This window comes from Erinaceus europaeus, chromosome 19 (genome assembly GCF_950295315.1).
Source record: "Erinaceus europaeus chromosome 19, mEriEur2.1, whole genome shotgun sequence".
Taxonomy (NCBI): domain Eukaryota; kingdom Metazoa; phylum Chordata; class Mammalia; order Eulipotyphla; family Erinaceidae; genus Erinaceus; species Erinaceus europaeus.
In genome coordinates, this window is record NC_080180.1 from 22,914,923 (window position 1) to 22,930,390 (window position 15,468).

At 52.8% G+C, this 15,468-nt stretch overlaps 1 protein-coding gene across 22 annotated transcripts in view; it reads right to left on the reverse strand.

The window, feature by feature from the left end:
• The window catches only part of PLEKHA6 (pleckstrin homology domain containing A6), a 166,331-nt gene that overhangs the window by 15,796 nt on the left and 135,067 nt on the right, over positions 1–15,468 (reverse strand). For 12 of the 22 annotated variants that reach the window (XM_060178643.1, XM_060178637.1, XM_060178639.1 and 9 more), the window contains 9 exons: positions 14,652–15,137; positions 11,726–12,245; positions 11,199–11,285; positions 10,113–10,166; positions 5,374–5,517; positions 4,545–4,613; positions 3,265–3,345; positions 2,900–3,049; positions 1,622–1,717 (listed from right to left, as the gene is read on the reverse strand). In XM_060178643.1, coding sequence (XP_060034626.1) covers positions 1,622–1,717; positions 2,900–3,049; positions 3,265–3,345; positions 4,545–4,613; positions 5,374–5,517; positions 10,113–10,166; positions 11,199–11,285; positions 11,726–12,245; positions 14,652–15,137 — 1,687 coding nt within the window. The remainder of the gene's footprint in view (positions 1–1,621; positions 1,718–2,899; positions 3,050–3,264; positions 3,346–4,544; positions 4,614–5,373; positions 5,518–10,112; positions 10,167–11,198; positions 11,286–11,725; positions 12,246–14,651; positions 15,138–15,468) is intronic. The other 10 variants (XM_060178658.1, XM_060178656.1, XM_060178653.1 and 7 more) reach the window with 7 other exon arrangements.

The window sequence follows — 15,468 nt, forward strand, 5'->3', positions numbered from 1 at the left end:
TGTGTGTGCCAACTACACAGCTCAAGGGTAAAGGCACAGTTATCCCAACTCCAGAGACAAAGCGACCCACGTTCAAGACCACCTGCTGGTAAGGATACTACTACCCTCAGTATACGCATCTCTTTTCAAAGGCTGCAACTTGGACTGCAGTGCCCCCAGATGGGGTGAGGGGTACTGGGGACCTCTGGACCACAAAGGCCCTCACCTCACCTACTTCACCAGCTGCAAGGCTGGGGCTGTGAATTTTGTTACCAGGAAGAAAATGGGAAGAAATTGGGTGGGGGGGAGGGGAGGAAGAGGCAGAGCCAGGGCAGAGCTACCACAGAGGAGGAAATGAAAGAGAACCCTCAGGCCAACATGTCCAGTCTCCTTGCTCTGTCTGAACAGTGTTTCTAACCCAAACTGGGGAAGAGAGCCAATGCCACTCCAACCCCCCACCAGAGTTACCCACATGGCCTCCCCTGGTGATGCCATAGGGCAGACTGACAGTCGCAGCATTTGTTTCTACACATACACATTGTGCTTAAATATATCACATATTTCTATGTGTATTTATCTATTAAATCCTTCCAGTCACAACCCCTCCCCCCAGGTCTGACCCAAAGCTCTCATGTTTCAACCATTATTATATGGAACTAAAGGAAAGCCCAAGGGGCTGGGTGGTGGAACACCTGGCTAAGTGCACACATTGGTATGCACAAGTACCCAGGTTCAATCCTTCAGTCCCAATGGGGGACACTTCACAAAAGGTGAAGAAGTGCTGCAGGAGTGTCTCTCTCTCTCTCTCTCTAGCCCCTCTTTTTTAAAAAAATTATTTATTTGAAAAAGGTGACATTAACAAAACCATAGGACAACAGGGGTACAATTCCACACAATTCCCACCACCAGATCTCCGTATCCCATCCCCTCCCATGATAGCTTTCCTATTCTTTATCCCTCTGGGAATATTGACCCAAAGTCATTAATGGGATGCAGAAGGTGGAAGGTCTGGCTTCTGTAATTGCTTCCCTGCTGAACATGGGCACTGACTGGTCGATCCACACTCCTAGCCTGCCTCTCTCTTTCCCTCGTAGGGTGGGTCTTTGGGGTAGTGGTCTAGCAGCTCCTCTTGTACCAATTTATCTTGGTCCTGTCAAACTAAATCAATAAATAAATATTTAAAGAAAAATGCCAGGGGCTGGTGGTGGCGCACCTGGTGGAGTGCATGTCACAGTGCTCAAGGACTCAGGTTTGAGCCCCCAGTCCCCACGTGGAGGGAAAGCTCTTCAAGTGGTGAAGCAGTGTTGCAGATGTCTCTCTGTCTCTCTCCCCTTCTATCACCCCATTTCCCTCTTGATTTCTGGCTGTTTCTATTCAGTAAATAAAGATAATAAAATACAATATTTTTCAAAATATTAAAAACAAAACAAAGGAAAACCCCATAAGACTTCACCCTAAGACTTAGAATCTAGCTACAGTGCCTCAGTCTTCTCTTTTGTCCCAGGACCTACACCTCCTCCTGTCTCTGAACCTTCTAGAGCAAGAAAAAAACCACTATGGTTTCTTTGGGCCTAGAGGGCAGGGGAGGCACACAGTCGCCCCCCCTACACACACACACACACATCCATGGTGGCCTCCTCACCTGATTGTCCAAGTTGAGTTGCTCCCAGAGGTCCTCGTGCAGCGCTGACACCTCTGCTTCCAGGTTCTCATACTCCAGGGTGCTGTTTCCCAGGGCCTGCAGGGGCACTTTAGTGAGACAGCAGCCACCCAGAGAGTTCATCCTGGCCCTGCTGTGGCTGGGATCCCGGGTACCTTAGGACTGGCAACTCTGAGGGGGGCAGGGCACAGGGCTGAGGAAGTCAGACAATAGCCCAGAAATCACCCCTCACCCCCAACCCCACAAAAAGGTACAACAGAAACTGGGGAGACAGCATAATGGTTATGCAAAATACTTAGATGGCTGAGGCTCTGAGGTCCCTGGTACCACCATAAACAAAAGCTAAGCAGTGCTCTGGTTAATTAAAAAGAAAAAAGAGCGGGAAGTTGGGCAGTAGCACAGCGGGTTAAGCGCATGTGGCGCAAAGCGCAAGGACCGGTGTAAGGATCCCGGTTCGAGCCCTTGGCTCCCCACCTGCAGGGGAGTTGCTTCACAAGTGGAGAAGCAGGTCTGCAGGTGTCTCTCTTTCTCTCCTCCTGTCTTCCCCTCCTCTCTCCATTTCTCTCTGTCCTGTCCAACAACAACAACAACAACATCAATAATAACTACAATAAAAACAATAAGGACAACAAATGGGAATAACTAAATATTAAAAAGAAAAGAAAAGAAAAAGAGGTGCAACACCCCCAATCTAATGCAGAGAGGAAAGAGAGGAAGGAAGAAAGAGAGGAAGGAAGGAAGGAAGGAAGGAAGGAAGGAAGGAAGGAAGGAAGGAAGTGCTCTTCTGATGTGTGGATGGGTCAAAAGGCATATATGATCACCCACAGCCTCTGGCTCTCCCCAGATTGGCAGCAGGGATGTGGATGCTGGACCCCTTTTGTGGGGGGCTATCACACAGGTTGCAAGAGAGGGATCTTCCCCGGGCCTGCTGGGAAGCAGTAGGGGTGGCAGTACTTTTGCTGGTGCCTTGGTTCTTCAGGGGGTGAGGATGGAGGTGGGCAGAAGAGCTGGCACAGTGGGCAAGGAAGCCAGCAGCCCTGGACTCTGTGCCACCCTGACTGAATCTGACTGCCAGAGGGGCTGCAGGGCAGAGATGGGTTTTCTGGGTGGGCTCAGTGGACCCAGCAGGCAGTTTCCAGGCTGTGTTTGGGTCTCTGTCTGGGTCCCTCTCAGCAGGGATGCCCTGCTCTTGCCCCAGGAGAATCTGGGCCGGGGGGGGGGGGGGGGGGGGACGACTGGGGGCCCCTGCTGCCGGGTTACCGTGGTAGCCTGCGAGAGTTCCACACGGATATTGATGAGCTGGTTCTGCAGTGATTCCTTCTTGTGCAGCAGCTTCTCAGGGTAGGCGGGCTGGCTCCCAAACATCTCCAGCTCCTGGTGGGTCCCCATCAAGGCACTCTCCAGGCTCTCCTGGGGCAGGGGGGTGGTGGGCAGTGAGCAGCCCAAGAGCACAGCCAGGGCCGGGGTCGGGGAGGGGCGTATCAGGTAGCTTGGAGAGGCTGGCTCCACAGTGAGCAAGGCCCAGGAGCGCCCTGGAAGGCCTGACGGAGGCAGCACAGGAGGTGGAGGCTGGGGACAGGGGCCCACACCATCTCCACGCCAGCCCTGCCCATTGTGGTTCTCACCTTCTCGGCCCGGAGCTGCTGCACCAGCCGGTCCTGTTCCCTCACCACCTTGTTCTGCTCACACAACTTGCCCAGCAGCTTCTGAGGGCCCAGGGTAGGGAGAGAAAAGTGGGTGAAGGACGTGGTTTGAAGGGGAACTGGGAACTGGCTTGCCAGGGTCTGGCCTCTGGATACCACCTCCTTGCTCCTGCAGAGGAACCCTGGGCCTCCACTTTGACCTTGGAGGCTCCGCAGGGCTGGCTGGGAGGGGGAGAGGAGCTGTATATTCACTGGCTGGAGAGGGAGAGGGCTGAGAGTACCCACTGCCCTGCTCCTGGGGGCCCTCAGGATACAGAGGGTGAGGAGTTGATGAGCCCCATTTCCTGGGTGAGTATGGGTGTGGAGGGAAGGCAGGCGGCCTAGACAATCTTAAAAAAATCCATCAAGGAGGTAACCCCCTCCTCAATCCCACCCATTCTCCCCTCCTCCTTGCGGGGTCTCAGGATGGTAGACACAGGGGCTTTCAAAGTCTGGCCCTGGCCTCCCCCAGGCCTGCTGAGCAGATTCACCACCAGGCATGGGCAGCAGGGAGGAGCAGGGGAGGCCAAGCTTCTCTTGTGGGAAGACAGGTGCTTTTCTGCATCCACATCCCTATTCATGCCAGCATCAAGTACCCCTTTGGCTCCTTTTCCAGCCAAATCTTTTCATCAAGATCTAGCTTACAAGTGATTAGGCCACACTGTTCTAGGACCTGTCTCCTGTAGCTCATTACTGTGGGTTCAGTTGAGGTATCATATGCAGCCAGCCCCCCTCTGCCACCCCCACAAGCCCATGTGACCTGAGAGCAGGGCCAGGGGCCCCTTCTTCCCATCACTGGGGGCTAGTCTGTGCTGGACACAGCTCAGGCTGGCAGGGCAGGGGTACATAGCATAATGGTTATGCAAAGACTCTCGTGCCTGAGGCTCTGAAGTCCCAGGTTCAATTTCCTATAATACCATAAGCCAGAGCTGAGTAGTGCTCTGGTGAAAAAAAAAAAAAAAAGCAACCCAACCCCCAACAAATCTGTTTCTTCAGTAGCAGACAAGAGGGCCTGACGCTCAGTGGGAAGAACAGAGACAAGAAGAAGGGATGTGGGAAGAGAGGATGACAGAATGTTGTTCCTGTGGCAAGAAAGGACACAAGTGAAGAGATGGCAGAAGCAGAGACAGTATGGAGGGGAGGCCCCACGGAGGAAACAGCGTGAGTGAGACTGATGGTGGGGTGAGCTGGAGGGGCCGGGGCAGCAGGAGTGCTGCTCTTACATCCGTGTCTTGCTCGTTTAACTTGTAGGTGTGCAGGCTGTCCCGGAACACTTCTGGATATGGAGGGACCTGCAGGAACACGAGGCCGGTTACTGGGGCCAGGGATGCTGACAACCCTTGCTCTGTTCCTGCCAGAGGTGGCATGGTCCATTGTTTCTGGAAGCTTTCACTGCAGAGACCTGAGTCAGGCTGATTCCCTGCCCGCCCCCTGCCCCCAGGCTGGGAAAGCTGGGGTGGCCAGTCAAGGCTCCGTCCCGAGTGTCCCAGATTGGGTATGGGACAGACAGTGCTCAGCTGTCTCCAGCACTGGGGGCTCCTGTGGGTGTTCATTTTCTCAGGTGGCTCACTGGTCACAACCAGAGACACTTGGCTATATTTTGAGGGCCAGCAAGAGGGGATTGGTAGCAGTGAGCACCAGGAATATCTGAGAACCATCGCATGGGTGGACTGAAACACCTGTCATAGGGCTGGTGGCCAAACCAGAAGTACTGCTGGGTCGGCCGAATGCTGCCCTGCCTTGGCGGCAACCGTGGCATGTTCAACACAGTGCTGTCACTTCATGGTTCTGTGCCTCCCCCTTATCCCCTTAACCCCAGTGCCACATGGGGATAGCAGATATGAAACCCAAGTCCCAGACACTGAAAAGCAGATCTGCAAACCCTGGCATGACATGAGATGGTGACTGACACCCGCTAATTTGATGGGTCTGGGAAATGGACCTTGGAGTCACCCATGGACGTGAAGAATGGAGGCACGCCAGGCTGGGGGAGATGAGGCCTGGTAAATGAAAGGGTGGGGTGCCAAGAAGCCCTTCCCCAGATGTACTGACTTGACCATGCACAAGCAGCTGAGTGAGGCTGGCGGGGACCATGCTGCCAGGCAGAGGTCTTACTTGCATGAAGAGTTGGGCCCTGGGGGAGGAGTTCTCCACCATGCGGTTCACCATGGTGATGAGAGTTTCGCTCTCACTCATCTGCAGCAGAGGAAGGAACGGACGGATGGTTCACACTCAGACCCATGTACAGGTAAGCTCTCCCAACCCTCCTGTGCTGATTTTCCAGAAGCAGGAACAGGTAGCTCCCCATGGGGCCAGCCTCCAGCACTCCCTGCGGATACCACCTCAGGGCCAGCTCTGACAATGCCCACAAGGAAAGGCCACAGAGTGAGGAGGTCACTCTGCCCTGGCTTTCAGGGGGCCCCCTGTCCACTGTCCCTGCCCCAGGGAACCTGAGCTTGTGGGAGCCACACACCTGACTCTTACTGTTCACCCAGTGTGGTCAAAGACCAGGCAGTGAGACAAGCTGGTATCCTCAAATTTGAACAAAATGAAACAACTGAGAAAGGAAAACCAACTGCTTCAGATGGGCCTTCAGGAATCAATAGACACAGGTCTGTCTCCTGGCCCCTCCCTGCCCACCTCTTGGCTCTAGAGTAGAAAGGATTGCTAAACAGGGTGTCCAGAGCTGGGCTGGGAGCATCCATGCCGGTCTGGGATGGCACTGGGGAGCAAACAAGGAGGCCAGGACAAGAAAGCCATGTTAAAGGGACATGGGACACTGGAACTACTCTCCCAACACAGGGACATTGTTGTCTGAAGGAATGTGGAGGAAGGAAAAGGCCAATTTGCCTTTTCCAAACAAAAGAGAAAAGGGGTGAGGAGAGAGAAAGAGAGAGGGAGGGAGGGAGGGAGAGAGAAAAGGGGTGAGGAGAGAGAGAGAGAGAGGGAGGGGGGGAGGGAGGGAGGGAGAGAAACTGAGGAGGGAGGAAGGGAGGGATGGGGAGCAGAGCAAATCAACCAGAAATGCTCTCATCTCCCCCCACTGCTGCAGTGTGACAGCACCCGGAGGTGAGCATATTAGGGGTGTCCTTGGCTCTGTCCCTTTAACTCAGCGGGTCTGCGGGAGAGGGAAGCAGGAGGCAGATGCACAGAAGCAGCTTTGGAGAGGAAAAGGGAAGGAGGGAAGGTCAGAGCCACCTTGGGGCAGGCATTTTGGGGTCACACAGCTCAGGGGGCCCCATTTCCCCTACTGCCTCCCAGTCTTTGCTGGGCCCCAACTGTTTTTTCCTCCTCTCACCTTAAAGCTGAGCTGCTGGTGGGGGGGGCACCCCCACTCACTGTCAGGGCCTACAGCATCCAGTGGAGCTTCTGAGAGACTGGTTTTTCTACTTATTTTCCCCTAGTAGGTAAAGCTTTCCTATGACTTAAAACTTTCAGGAGGTCAAGGGGTGGTGCACTCAGTTAAGCATATGTGCTACCATATGTGAGGGTTCAGGTTCAAGCCTCAGCTTCCCATCTGCAGGGGGGAAGCTTTGAGCAGTAAAGCAGTGCTATAGGTCTCGCTCTCTCTCTTTCTCTCTCTGTCTGTCTGTCTGTCTGTCTGTCTCTCTCTCTTTCTCTCCCTTCCCTCTCAGTTTCTCTTAAAAAAATCAAAAACACCAGGAACAGTGGACTTATCATTCAGGCACCAAAGAAGGACCAGACAGTAGCACACCCTGAAGAGCACACATGTTGCCATGCATGAGGACCCAGCTTCAAGTCCTTGGTCCATACTTGCAAGGGGGAAGAAGGAAAGAGAAAGAAAGAAAGAGAGAGAGAAAGAAAGAAAGAAAGAAAGAAAGAAAGAAAGAAAGAAAGGAAGAAAAGAAAAGAAATAGTGAGAGTGGTGGAGTTAGCATGCAGGCACCAAGCCCCAATGATAAGCCTGGTGGCAAAAAATAAAAATAAAGTAAAATAAAATAAAAGACTTTCAAAAGAGCATTTATATTGGAATTTTTTGTAAAACAGTGAAAAGTCAACAGGATCCAACCACATTTTCTATAAGAATCTGAACTCAAGGCAGTCCCTAACTCCTTGGAGCCTGTGGCGTATGTGTATATGTGTCTTGGGGGTTGTTGTGTATGGTGGGGTGTGACTATGTACCTCTGTGTCTTGTCCAGCATATTTTCTGGGGGGTAGGGGGGCAAGCCAGGCCTAACAGCACAGCAGGTTTTCAGAGGGCCATGGAGGCTCAGGCTCTTCCTAACTCCCATTGACTTCACTTGTCCTCAAACAGTAGCTCTTAGGGGAAGAAGTAGGAATGCTCTCTCCTGCCCTGTCCCCAGGGATGTGGAGGCCTAGGTGGGATGGGGAGAAGGGGAGGAGGGGAGGAGGGGAGGTGGAGGAGGGGAAGAGGGGAAGAAGGAAGGAGGGTCTTTCAGCCCTCAAGGACCTTGTCTCTAGGATTCCTGTGTTATCACCTTCTTTCTTGCCAAAAAGGAAGAGATTTTGTGAGAAAGTACCCATACCAGTGCCTTATTTAAGCTGAAGGGGCTCAGTTACTGTGATGGATCATTATGGAGAGAACAGACACTAAAATAGCCATAGCTGCCATTGCCACCCCTTTCAAAAGCTTCCCAGAGGCCTCTCATACATGCTCATTTGATTCTCCTAACAGCTCTGTGAGGAAAAGCAGCTTCCACAATACCTCATTTTTTGGGTTGAGAAGACCCAGAGAGACCGAGTGATGTTTCCAAGCTCAAAAACAAGTCCTTGGGGAGTCGGGCGGTAGCGCAGCGGGTTAAGTGCACGTGGCACAAAGCGCAAGGACTGGCATAAGGATCCCGGTTTGAGGCCCCGGCTCCCCGCCTGTAGGGGGTCGCTTCACAAGTGGTGAAGCAGGTCTGCAGGTGTCTGTCTTTCTCTCCCCCTCTCTGTCTTCCCCTCCTCTCTCCATTTCTCTCTGTCCTATCCAACAACAATGACATCTATAACAACAACAATAACTATAACAATAAAACAACAAGGGCGACAAAAGGGAATAAATATTAAAAAATAAAAGCAAGTCCTTGTCTGGTAGAACTGGAGTTAAATCTTTGTAAAGGTTAGCACACAAGTCATGTTAAATGTCCTGGACTCTTTACACAACTATCGTTTTCTGAAGATTAGCTGCTGGATGGTTTCACTTATATGTGGAATCTAGATGACTAAAATAAGAGAATTTGGGGGAAAATGTTAACCAAACTACCTCTTGAACTTGATAAGAACTGTGGTGGTTATGGGGTGGGGTGGGGTGGGGTGGCTGCACAGAACTTCAGTGAGGTGATTCACATAGGATAAAGTCATTTCTAAAGGTGCCAGCCTGAAAGCCCAGACCTTCTGTGAAAGTAGAGGTCCCCTTGAAAGGGTCCTGCTGTCTGTCTGCATGAATGCTGGGACAGCTAGATCAGTGGACAGGCTCCAGGGAGGAAAGCCTGCCCAGAAGTGAAGGCACCAAGCTCTAATCCTCTCAACTTCCGGTGCTGCTACCGAGGTGATGCCTGCTTCCGGTGCTTCCTTGCCCTGCTGTGGGCTGGCATCCTGGCACCAGTCCCCACAGAGCCTAGACTGCTCATGGTGGGGACACCCCACGCTGTTTCTGGAACTAGAATGCAATGTCCCTGATGATCTGTGTGATAACAACACTTCCTGGAGACTTTAAGTCCCTGGGATATGATGGTCATGCTCAGGTGACTTGAGACTAGAATAGCCAACAACTACAGTTGCATCCTCTGCTTTGAACTTTATGATTCTTTCTTCAGTGTTGAGAGCTCAGAATCATGCTGGTAAGACTCACCTCCAGCTTCTTCATGTATTAGAATCTTCCTCAGCTATAAACTGGACCAAAGGCTGAGTCACACCCAAAGCTCTGCTGTATGTCCTGGACACATTATTCAACCTCTCTGTGCTTTAGTTTCAGGTACAAACTGGGGATAATAACAGTCCCTGCCTTGCAGGGGTGTTGTAGAAGTTAAATGAGTTAGCATCTATAAAGTGTCTGTGGCAGCTGCTGTCATCATTATTATTTCCACTGTCCCAGGCTGTCCCCAGATAACTACAGTGTATAACTTCTATGTGGTAACCTCAAAAGGCAAGATAGTCAGATGGTTAGAGCTCTGGGGCAGGGAGCCCAGGCAGCCCACCACTTCCATTCATTTCCTGGGAAGCCCAGCTGTTGGGCAGGATCGACAGCTCTACCTCTGAGCTCCACACTGAATTCTCAGGAAAACCTGAGCCATGAGTGAAAATAAATAATAATAATAACAATGAAACAACATGGCAGAGAAACTAATCCATATACCAAGCGACCATCATTTTCCAAATCATGCTCATCAGATCTATAGTGCTCAGTTTACCAATTATGGAACTTAGTCACAACATGCAGAATTAGAACAAAATTTCCCCCAAATCAGGCTGAACACAATCTCTAGTCTTTCAGAGCCAGCACTGTCTCTCCTACTCTCTCCAACACAATGGAAATTCCTGCCCGCCCTCTGGGGCCAGTTCCATCTGGGATGAGCAAATAGGAGGTGGTATTAATTATTCATGTGGCTATTTATTATCCCCCTCCCCCAGGATACTCCCAGCTGCCCTAAAGGGCTTTGAAGAGAAGGGGTGTGAAGGCGCAAACCAAAAGATAAGCCACTTTGTTGTGTCCTTTGTACCAACAAAGGTTGTCAAATGGATGGAAGATGAGGAGGAGGGAGGAGCCGGGGTGGAGGGGTGGAGGAGGTGGAGGATGACAAGGGGTGGGGGGCACCAGCTCTGCCTACCTGCTGATCCAAATACTCTAGGTTTCTTTGCAACTGAAGGTCTAAAAGTTCATCCTACCCGGAACCCGAGGCCCAACAGCAACACAAACAAACAGGAACACACACAGGAAAACAATAAAAAGGAAGCAAAGCAGTTGAGTTAGCTGGGCAAGAACAAAGAGAGCCTCCTCTCTCTGCCCTCCAAGAGTTCTGGGGGAGGAAGGTGGGAGGGAGGACCACGGAAGCTGCTGCTCAGTGGACAACCCAGGATGGGTGGGCAGGGACACACAGGGGACTGGGTGGCTCAGTGGACGATCTGGGGTGGGGGGCAGGGGCACACAGGGGACTGGGTGCACACTCCCAGGCCTGGAAGCCTTTCTCTGAGGAGGGACAGGCACGGCTGAAGCAACTTGGCTAGTGCTCCTTCAAGTCTTGTTGACGCAGCAGTTGCCTCTGGATGGAGGCCTTTGCTGTGTGTCCAGGCTACAGACCAAGAAAAAGAGGGGAAGGACTGCAGCCCCGTGTGGACTAGGGACCAGAAGCAGCCTCGGGGACAAGGACTCTGCCTGTTGCTTGCCGAGGTTCTTCCCACATCGAAGCCCCTGTGACTGGTTCTCCAGGTGGAGGCAAAGAGCAAATCCTAGAAGCAGACTTGGTAGAAAAGGGACCGAAAAGGAGGAAATCCTCTCTTAATCACGCTGTTCATCCAAGTGTGGCCTTCTAGGCTAGGAGGTGATCACACCAAGCACACTTTGGAGGGAGAGGGGCTCAGAGGCCAAGTCTATTAGACACTCTGGCCTGATTTTCTCTCCCAACTCATAGCCTGAGTGCCTGTCCAGGCCCACCATAGGCAGGAGATGAGAGGCCAGAGTTTCAGAATCAAATGCTTTATCCACTGCACTACCTCCTGGACCAAGACCAGAGTTTCAGGATATCACATGCCCCTAATCACCCCTCTGCCCCAGACGTATGAGCAAGGAGGAACTGGGGTACCACACTTGGTACTGAGGTGAGAGACCTGGAGGAGGTATCCAGAGGCTGGTGGGTCCTGGGATGAGGCAGGAGAGGGGACTTGGGGGGGGGGTAGAGTGGAGGGGCTGGACGTACCATCTTATCGTGGACCGTGGGGGATGGAGGGTAGTTGTAGGGGAGCAGTCCTGCTGGGACAGGCCGCCTGTCTCCCAGGTAATCATACTGGAAGAGAAAGGGGGTCAGAGAGGTGAGGGGGTCCGACTGGGAGGCAGACTTCCCTACAACTGGAGCTCAATGGGTGTCTGAGTCCTGGCCCAGAGCAGATCCAAACTAAAACAGAAACAGGCCACTATAGGCCCTGCTCAACCACTGTAATCAACTTGTGGCCATTGGGCCATGTTCTCTGAAGATGGATTGGGAAGAGTTGGGATTCCCAGCATCGCCTGGGGATAGGCCTGGAGAGCCCATTCTGGGGGTGCTTATTCTGGGGGTGAAACAAATCCTGACTGTGGATGGAATACAGGGGGTGGGGCAATGACACCATGGTTTTGCCCAGTGGCACTCAGCCCAGTGCCCTGCATTCAGATGCCACCAGTCTCCGTCACTGCTGAGCAGATGGTCAGTGGGACACTCAGGGGAGGAAGGGCAGGCTGGGGGCTCACCTTGGGAGAGCTGATGGACCTTCTCATCACATAGGCGGCCTGGTCGGCATAGATGTCCTCACTGCGAGGTGGCAGTCGCTCAAACCGGGCACTGGGGGAGCGCACCGGGGAGTAGATGCGGGGCCGGGCATAGGAGCCCTGGGAGGGCGAGCGGGGCACCGAGTGGGAGCGGGGTTGCAGGGACAGGCGGCGCAGGGAGCCCGCGGCCGTGTCCAGCTCGTCATAATAGACTGGCTGCCGGGAGGGGCTGGGGATCCACACAGAGGCATCCTGGCGCCCAAAGCCACCCCCAGGCTCCTTCCACTCGCGCAGCTGGTAAGCAGGGCCACCCCCATTGCGGAAGGCCTGGCGCTTGTCCTCCAGGGGCCAGGGTGGGCTGATCCGGTCGTAGGCTGGCATGGAGCAGATGCTGTCTGGCCGCACCCCTGGGGGGTAGTACTGGTAGTCCTCGGAGTACTGGGGGGAGTAGGGGTCATAATACTCAGGGACCCTGCGGGACACTGGGTAGAACCTGGAGGGACTGAGAGCAAAAACAGAGTGAGAAAACCAGACAAAGAGGGCTTGCCCCCAGTCATGGCTGTGCCACCACCTTCTCCAGCCTAGAACAGAGTTTGGCTAGGTGAACAGTGCCCCAGGATGGCCTCATGAGCACACAGAGGCAACTGCCTCACGGGCATTGTATCCTGTTTCCAAAAGTCAGTAGAAGATTCCTGGTCTCTAAGCTCCTTTCCTCAAGCAGCAAACCTGAGGCCAGAGACGTCAATACTCAGAGCTTATTCAAACTGTCACTTTACAACGAACCCCTCCCCCCACCCCCAGGAGGCACTTTAAGCCTCATTAGACATCTCTATATCAGCATGTACCAAGATCTGAGATGCTTGGTAGAGAGCTGAACAAAAGAGAGGGCGGGGGGGGGGCAGTAATGCACCCAGTTAAGTGTACATAGTACTAAGCACAAGGACCCACAAAAGGATCTGGGTTTGAGGCCCCACTCCCCACCAGCAAGAGGAACACTTAAAGAGCAGTGAAACAAGTACTGCAGGTGTTTTTCTCTCCTCCTATCTCACTCTCCCCTCTCAATTTCTTCCTGTCCTATCCATTAAGTGGAAAAAAAAATAAAATGACTGCCAGGAGCAGTGGATTTGGAGTACGGTACCAAGTCCCAGCAATAACCCTGGATGCAAGCAAATAAATAAAATACAGAGGTGTGTATACCAGGCCCCCAGAGGGCAGTGAGGGGCTAATGGAAACCCCTGGTTTTATGTTGTCTCAAGTATGTGGGGAATCTAACTACAGTGGACCCAGGTGCCAGCCCACCAGCACTGGGCAGCCCTCCCAACCCCTCTCCAAATCGTCCAGACACTCAAGGAGGGAACAGCATCCCCACTTGCTAGTTTATAGTGCAGTGCTGGGCTGGGAAGGCCTCGTGTATATGATACCAAGCACTGAGCAGCCTTTGGCACCCAAGTTTCTGGGATTCTCTGTCCAGGCCTGGGAAACAGCTCAAGTGGTAAAAGCACCCGACTTGTAGGCCTGAGGTTCTTAGTTTGATTGCCAGCATGGCATGTGCCTGAGCTTGTCTCCTTCTGTCTGTCTCTTGTGAAACTTGTTCTCAAATCTAAAATAGAGAGACTTCCGCATCAAGGCGGGGGCAGAAGGAGAGACACCAAGGTACGGCTCTACCATCCATAGTTCCCCCGACGCCATCTATGGTGCTCCTATGTGGTGCTAGGGACCGAACCCAGGGCCCCACAAACCATAAAGCATGTGTTTTACTCCCTGAGCTATTTTCTGAGAAAGCTGAAGAGGCGGCTCAGCAGTAGAGCTCATGCCCGGCATGTGAGAGACCCTGGGTTCAGTCTACATATGCTGGAGTAGTCATTAGTCTGATTAGTCTCTCTCTTACACACATACATGTACAGTGAATAAAATGCAGAACCCTCAAGTATAGATAGGTGATGAGTTCAATCTCCAGCATCACATGTACCAGAGTAATGTTCTCTGGTTCTTTCTCTCCTCCCCCACCCCATAAATAAATAAATACTTTGGTTTTTAAGTGGCTTAGAGGACTTGCATGCAAGAGGGTCCTGGGTTCAATCCCAGGTACCACATAGAAAAACAAAAGTAAACAAAAAATACTGGGCTGTCGGAAAAGCCACGAGGGGGTCGGGCAATGGCGCTCCCGGTTGAGCGCACATAGTGCAAAGCTCAAGGACATGCACAAGGATCCTGGTTTCAAGACGGTGGCTCCCCACCTGCAGAGGGATCGCTTCATAAGTGTTGAAGCAGGTTTTCAGGTGTCTATCTTTCTCTCTCCCTCTCCATCTCCCCCTTCTCTCTCAATTTCTCTCTGTCCTATCCCATAAGTAGAAGAAGAAGAAGAAGAAAGGAAATATATGATGGTCAGGAGCAGTGGATTCATGGGGCGTAACCCTAGAGGAAAAGAAGAAGAAGAATGAACGGAAAAGCCATGATAGATTTTTTTGGTTTCTTTGCAAAAATGTGTCATGACTTTTCCAACAACTCAACAGTAAGAAGTAAAAACGAGTTGCTCAGAAGTGGCTTGAGCGAGTAGAGAGAAAGCACTGGTAGAGAGGAAGCTGCAAGAGGTGGAGGCTCAGACAGATGACTGCATCAACTCTAAGGCCTTCTCACTAGGCCTGCTCCCTGGGACCCCCACTAGTCTGAACCAGCCCTGGGAGAACTGTTCTTTCTTTTGAAGGAAGTAGAATGAGCAGGAACCAAACTCTACAGATAGAACCATGACAGAGGAAAGGACTCGGACAAGCTAGCATTCCTGGGGCTTTCTTCCTCTCCCAACTCAACCTGGCTTCTAGAAGTTTCCATCAGGAGTCACCTCACATGCCACCACTCAGCCCCATCCTCCAGCCATAAGGCTCCACTCCAGCCCCCCATCAGTCCTCACCTGCGAAGGTCATCAGGAGGGGGAACCCCACGGCGCAGGTTCACCCACTGCTGCAGCTGGTTCATGGAGCTCTTTCTCTGGGCAATTTTGTCAGGGTTGGCACGTGGTGGGAAGCTTTGCCGGTGTCCCCCCACACTGTCCCCATCCTGAGGTGGGAAAGCTGTGCTGGCCGGCCGGCTGGGGGAGCTGTATTGCCAGCCATTGGGCTGGGCAGGCCGCTCCCCACCACCCGGGCCCCTGGGCCCCTCGGGATAAGGGCTGCCCGGCTCTGAGGCTGGCTCAGGTCCGGCTGGGATGCCATTGGCCTTCACCAGGGACTCGCTCTTCACTTCGGGCCTCTCGGGCCTCCTCTCTGCCTTCTCACAGCCTCTGCCGTCCCCCTCCCCTCGAGTCTTGGCCTCTGGCTCTGGCTTGGTGAGGCTGTTGTGGGGTGGCTGGTGGTGGTGTTTGCTGGGTGGGATGTTCTCCGAGTCTGGTTTCTCATGGCTGTGGGACATCAAAGGAGACATTGGAAATGGCTCTTCCCAGCACAGGGTGAGGGCCAGGAGGGGATGGGCAGAGAAGGAGCAACAGAAGCAAGATTGAGTGAACAATTCCATTCCCCAGATCCTGTGGTTTTATCTTCTTGCTTCAGCCTGGAAGACTCTTACAGGATGTCAACCCATCCTGCCTATGTGAGCCCCCACTGGATCTGTGACCCCCTCCCATCCCAAATCTCCACAGATCACTGTCTCCTGATGACCCGCCTAGCCAGTCCTGGTCTCTTCTGCAGCCTGCTGCTAAACTAAGCCCTCAGATTTAGGGATGCAAACAGCCC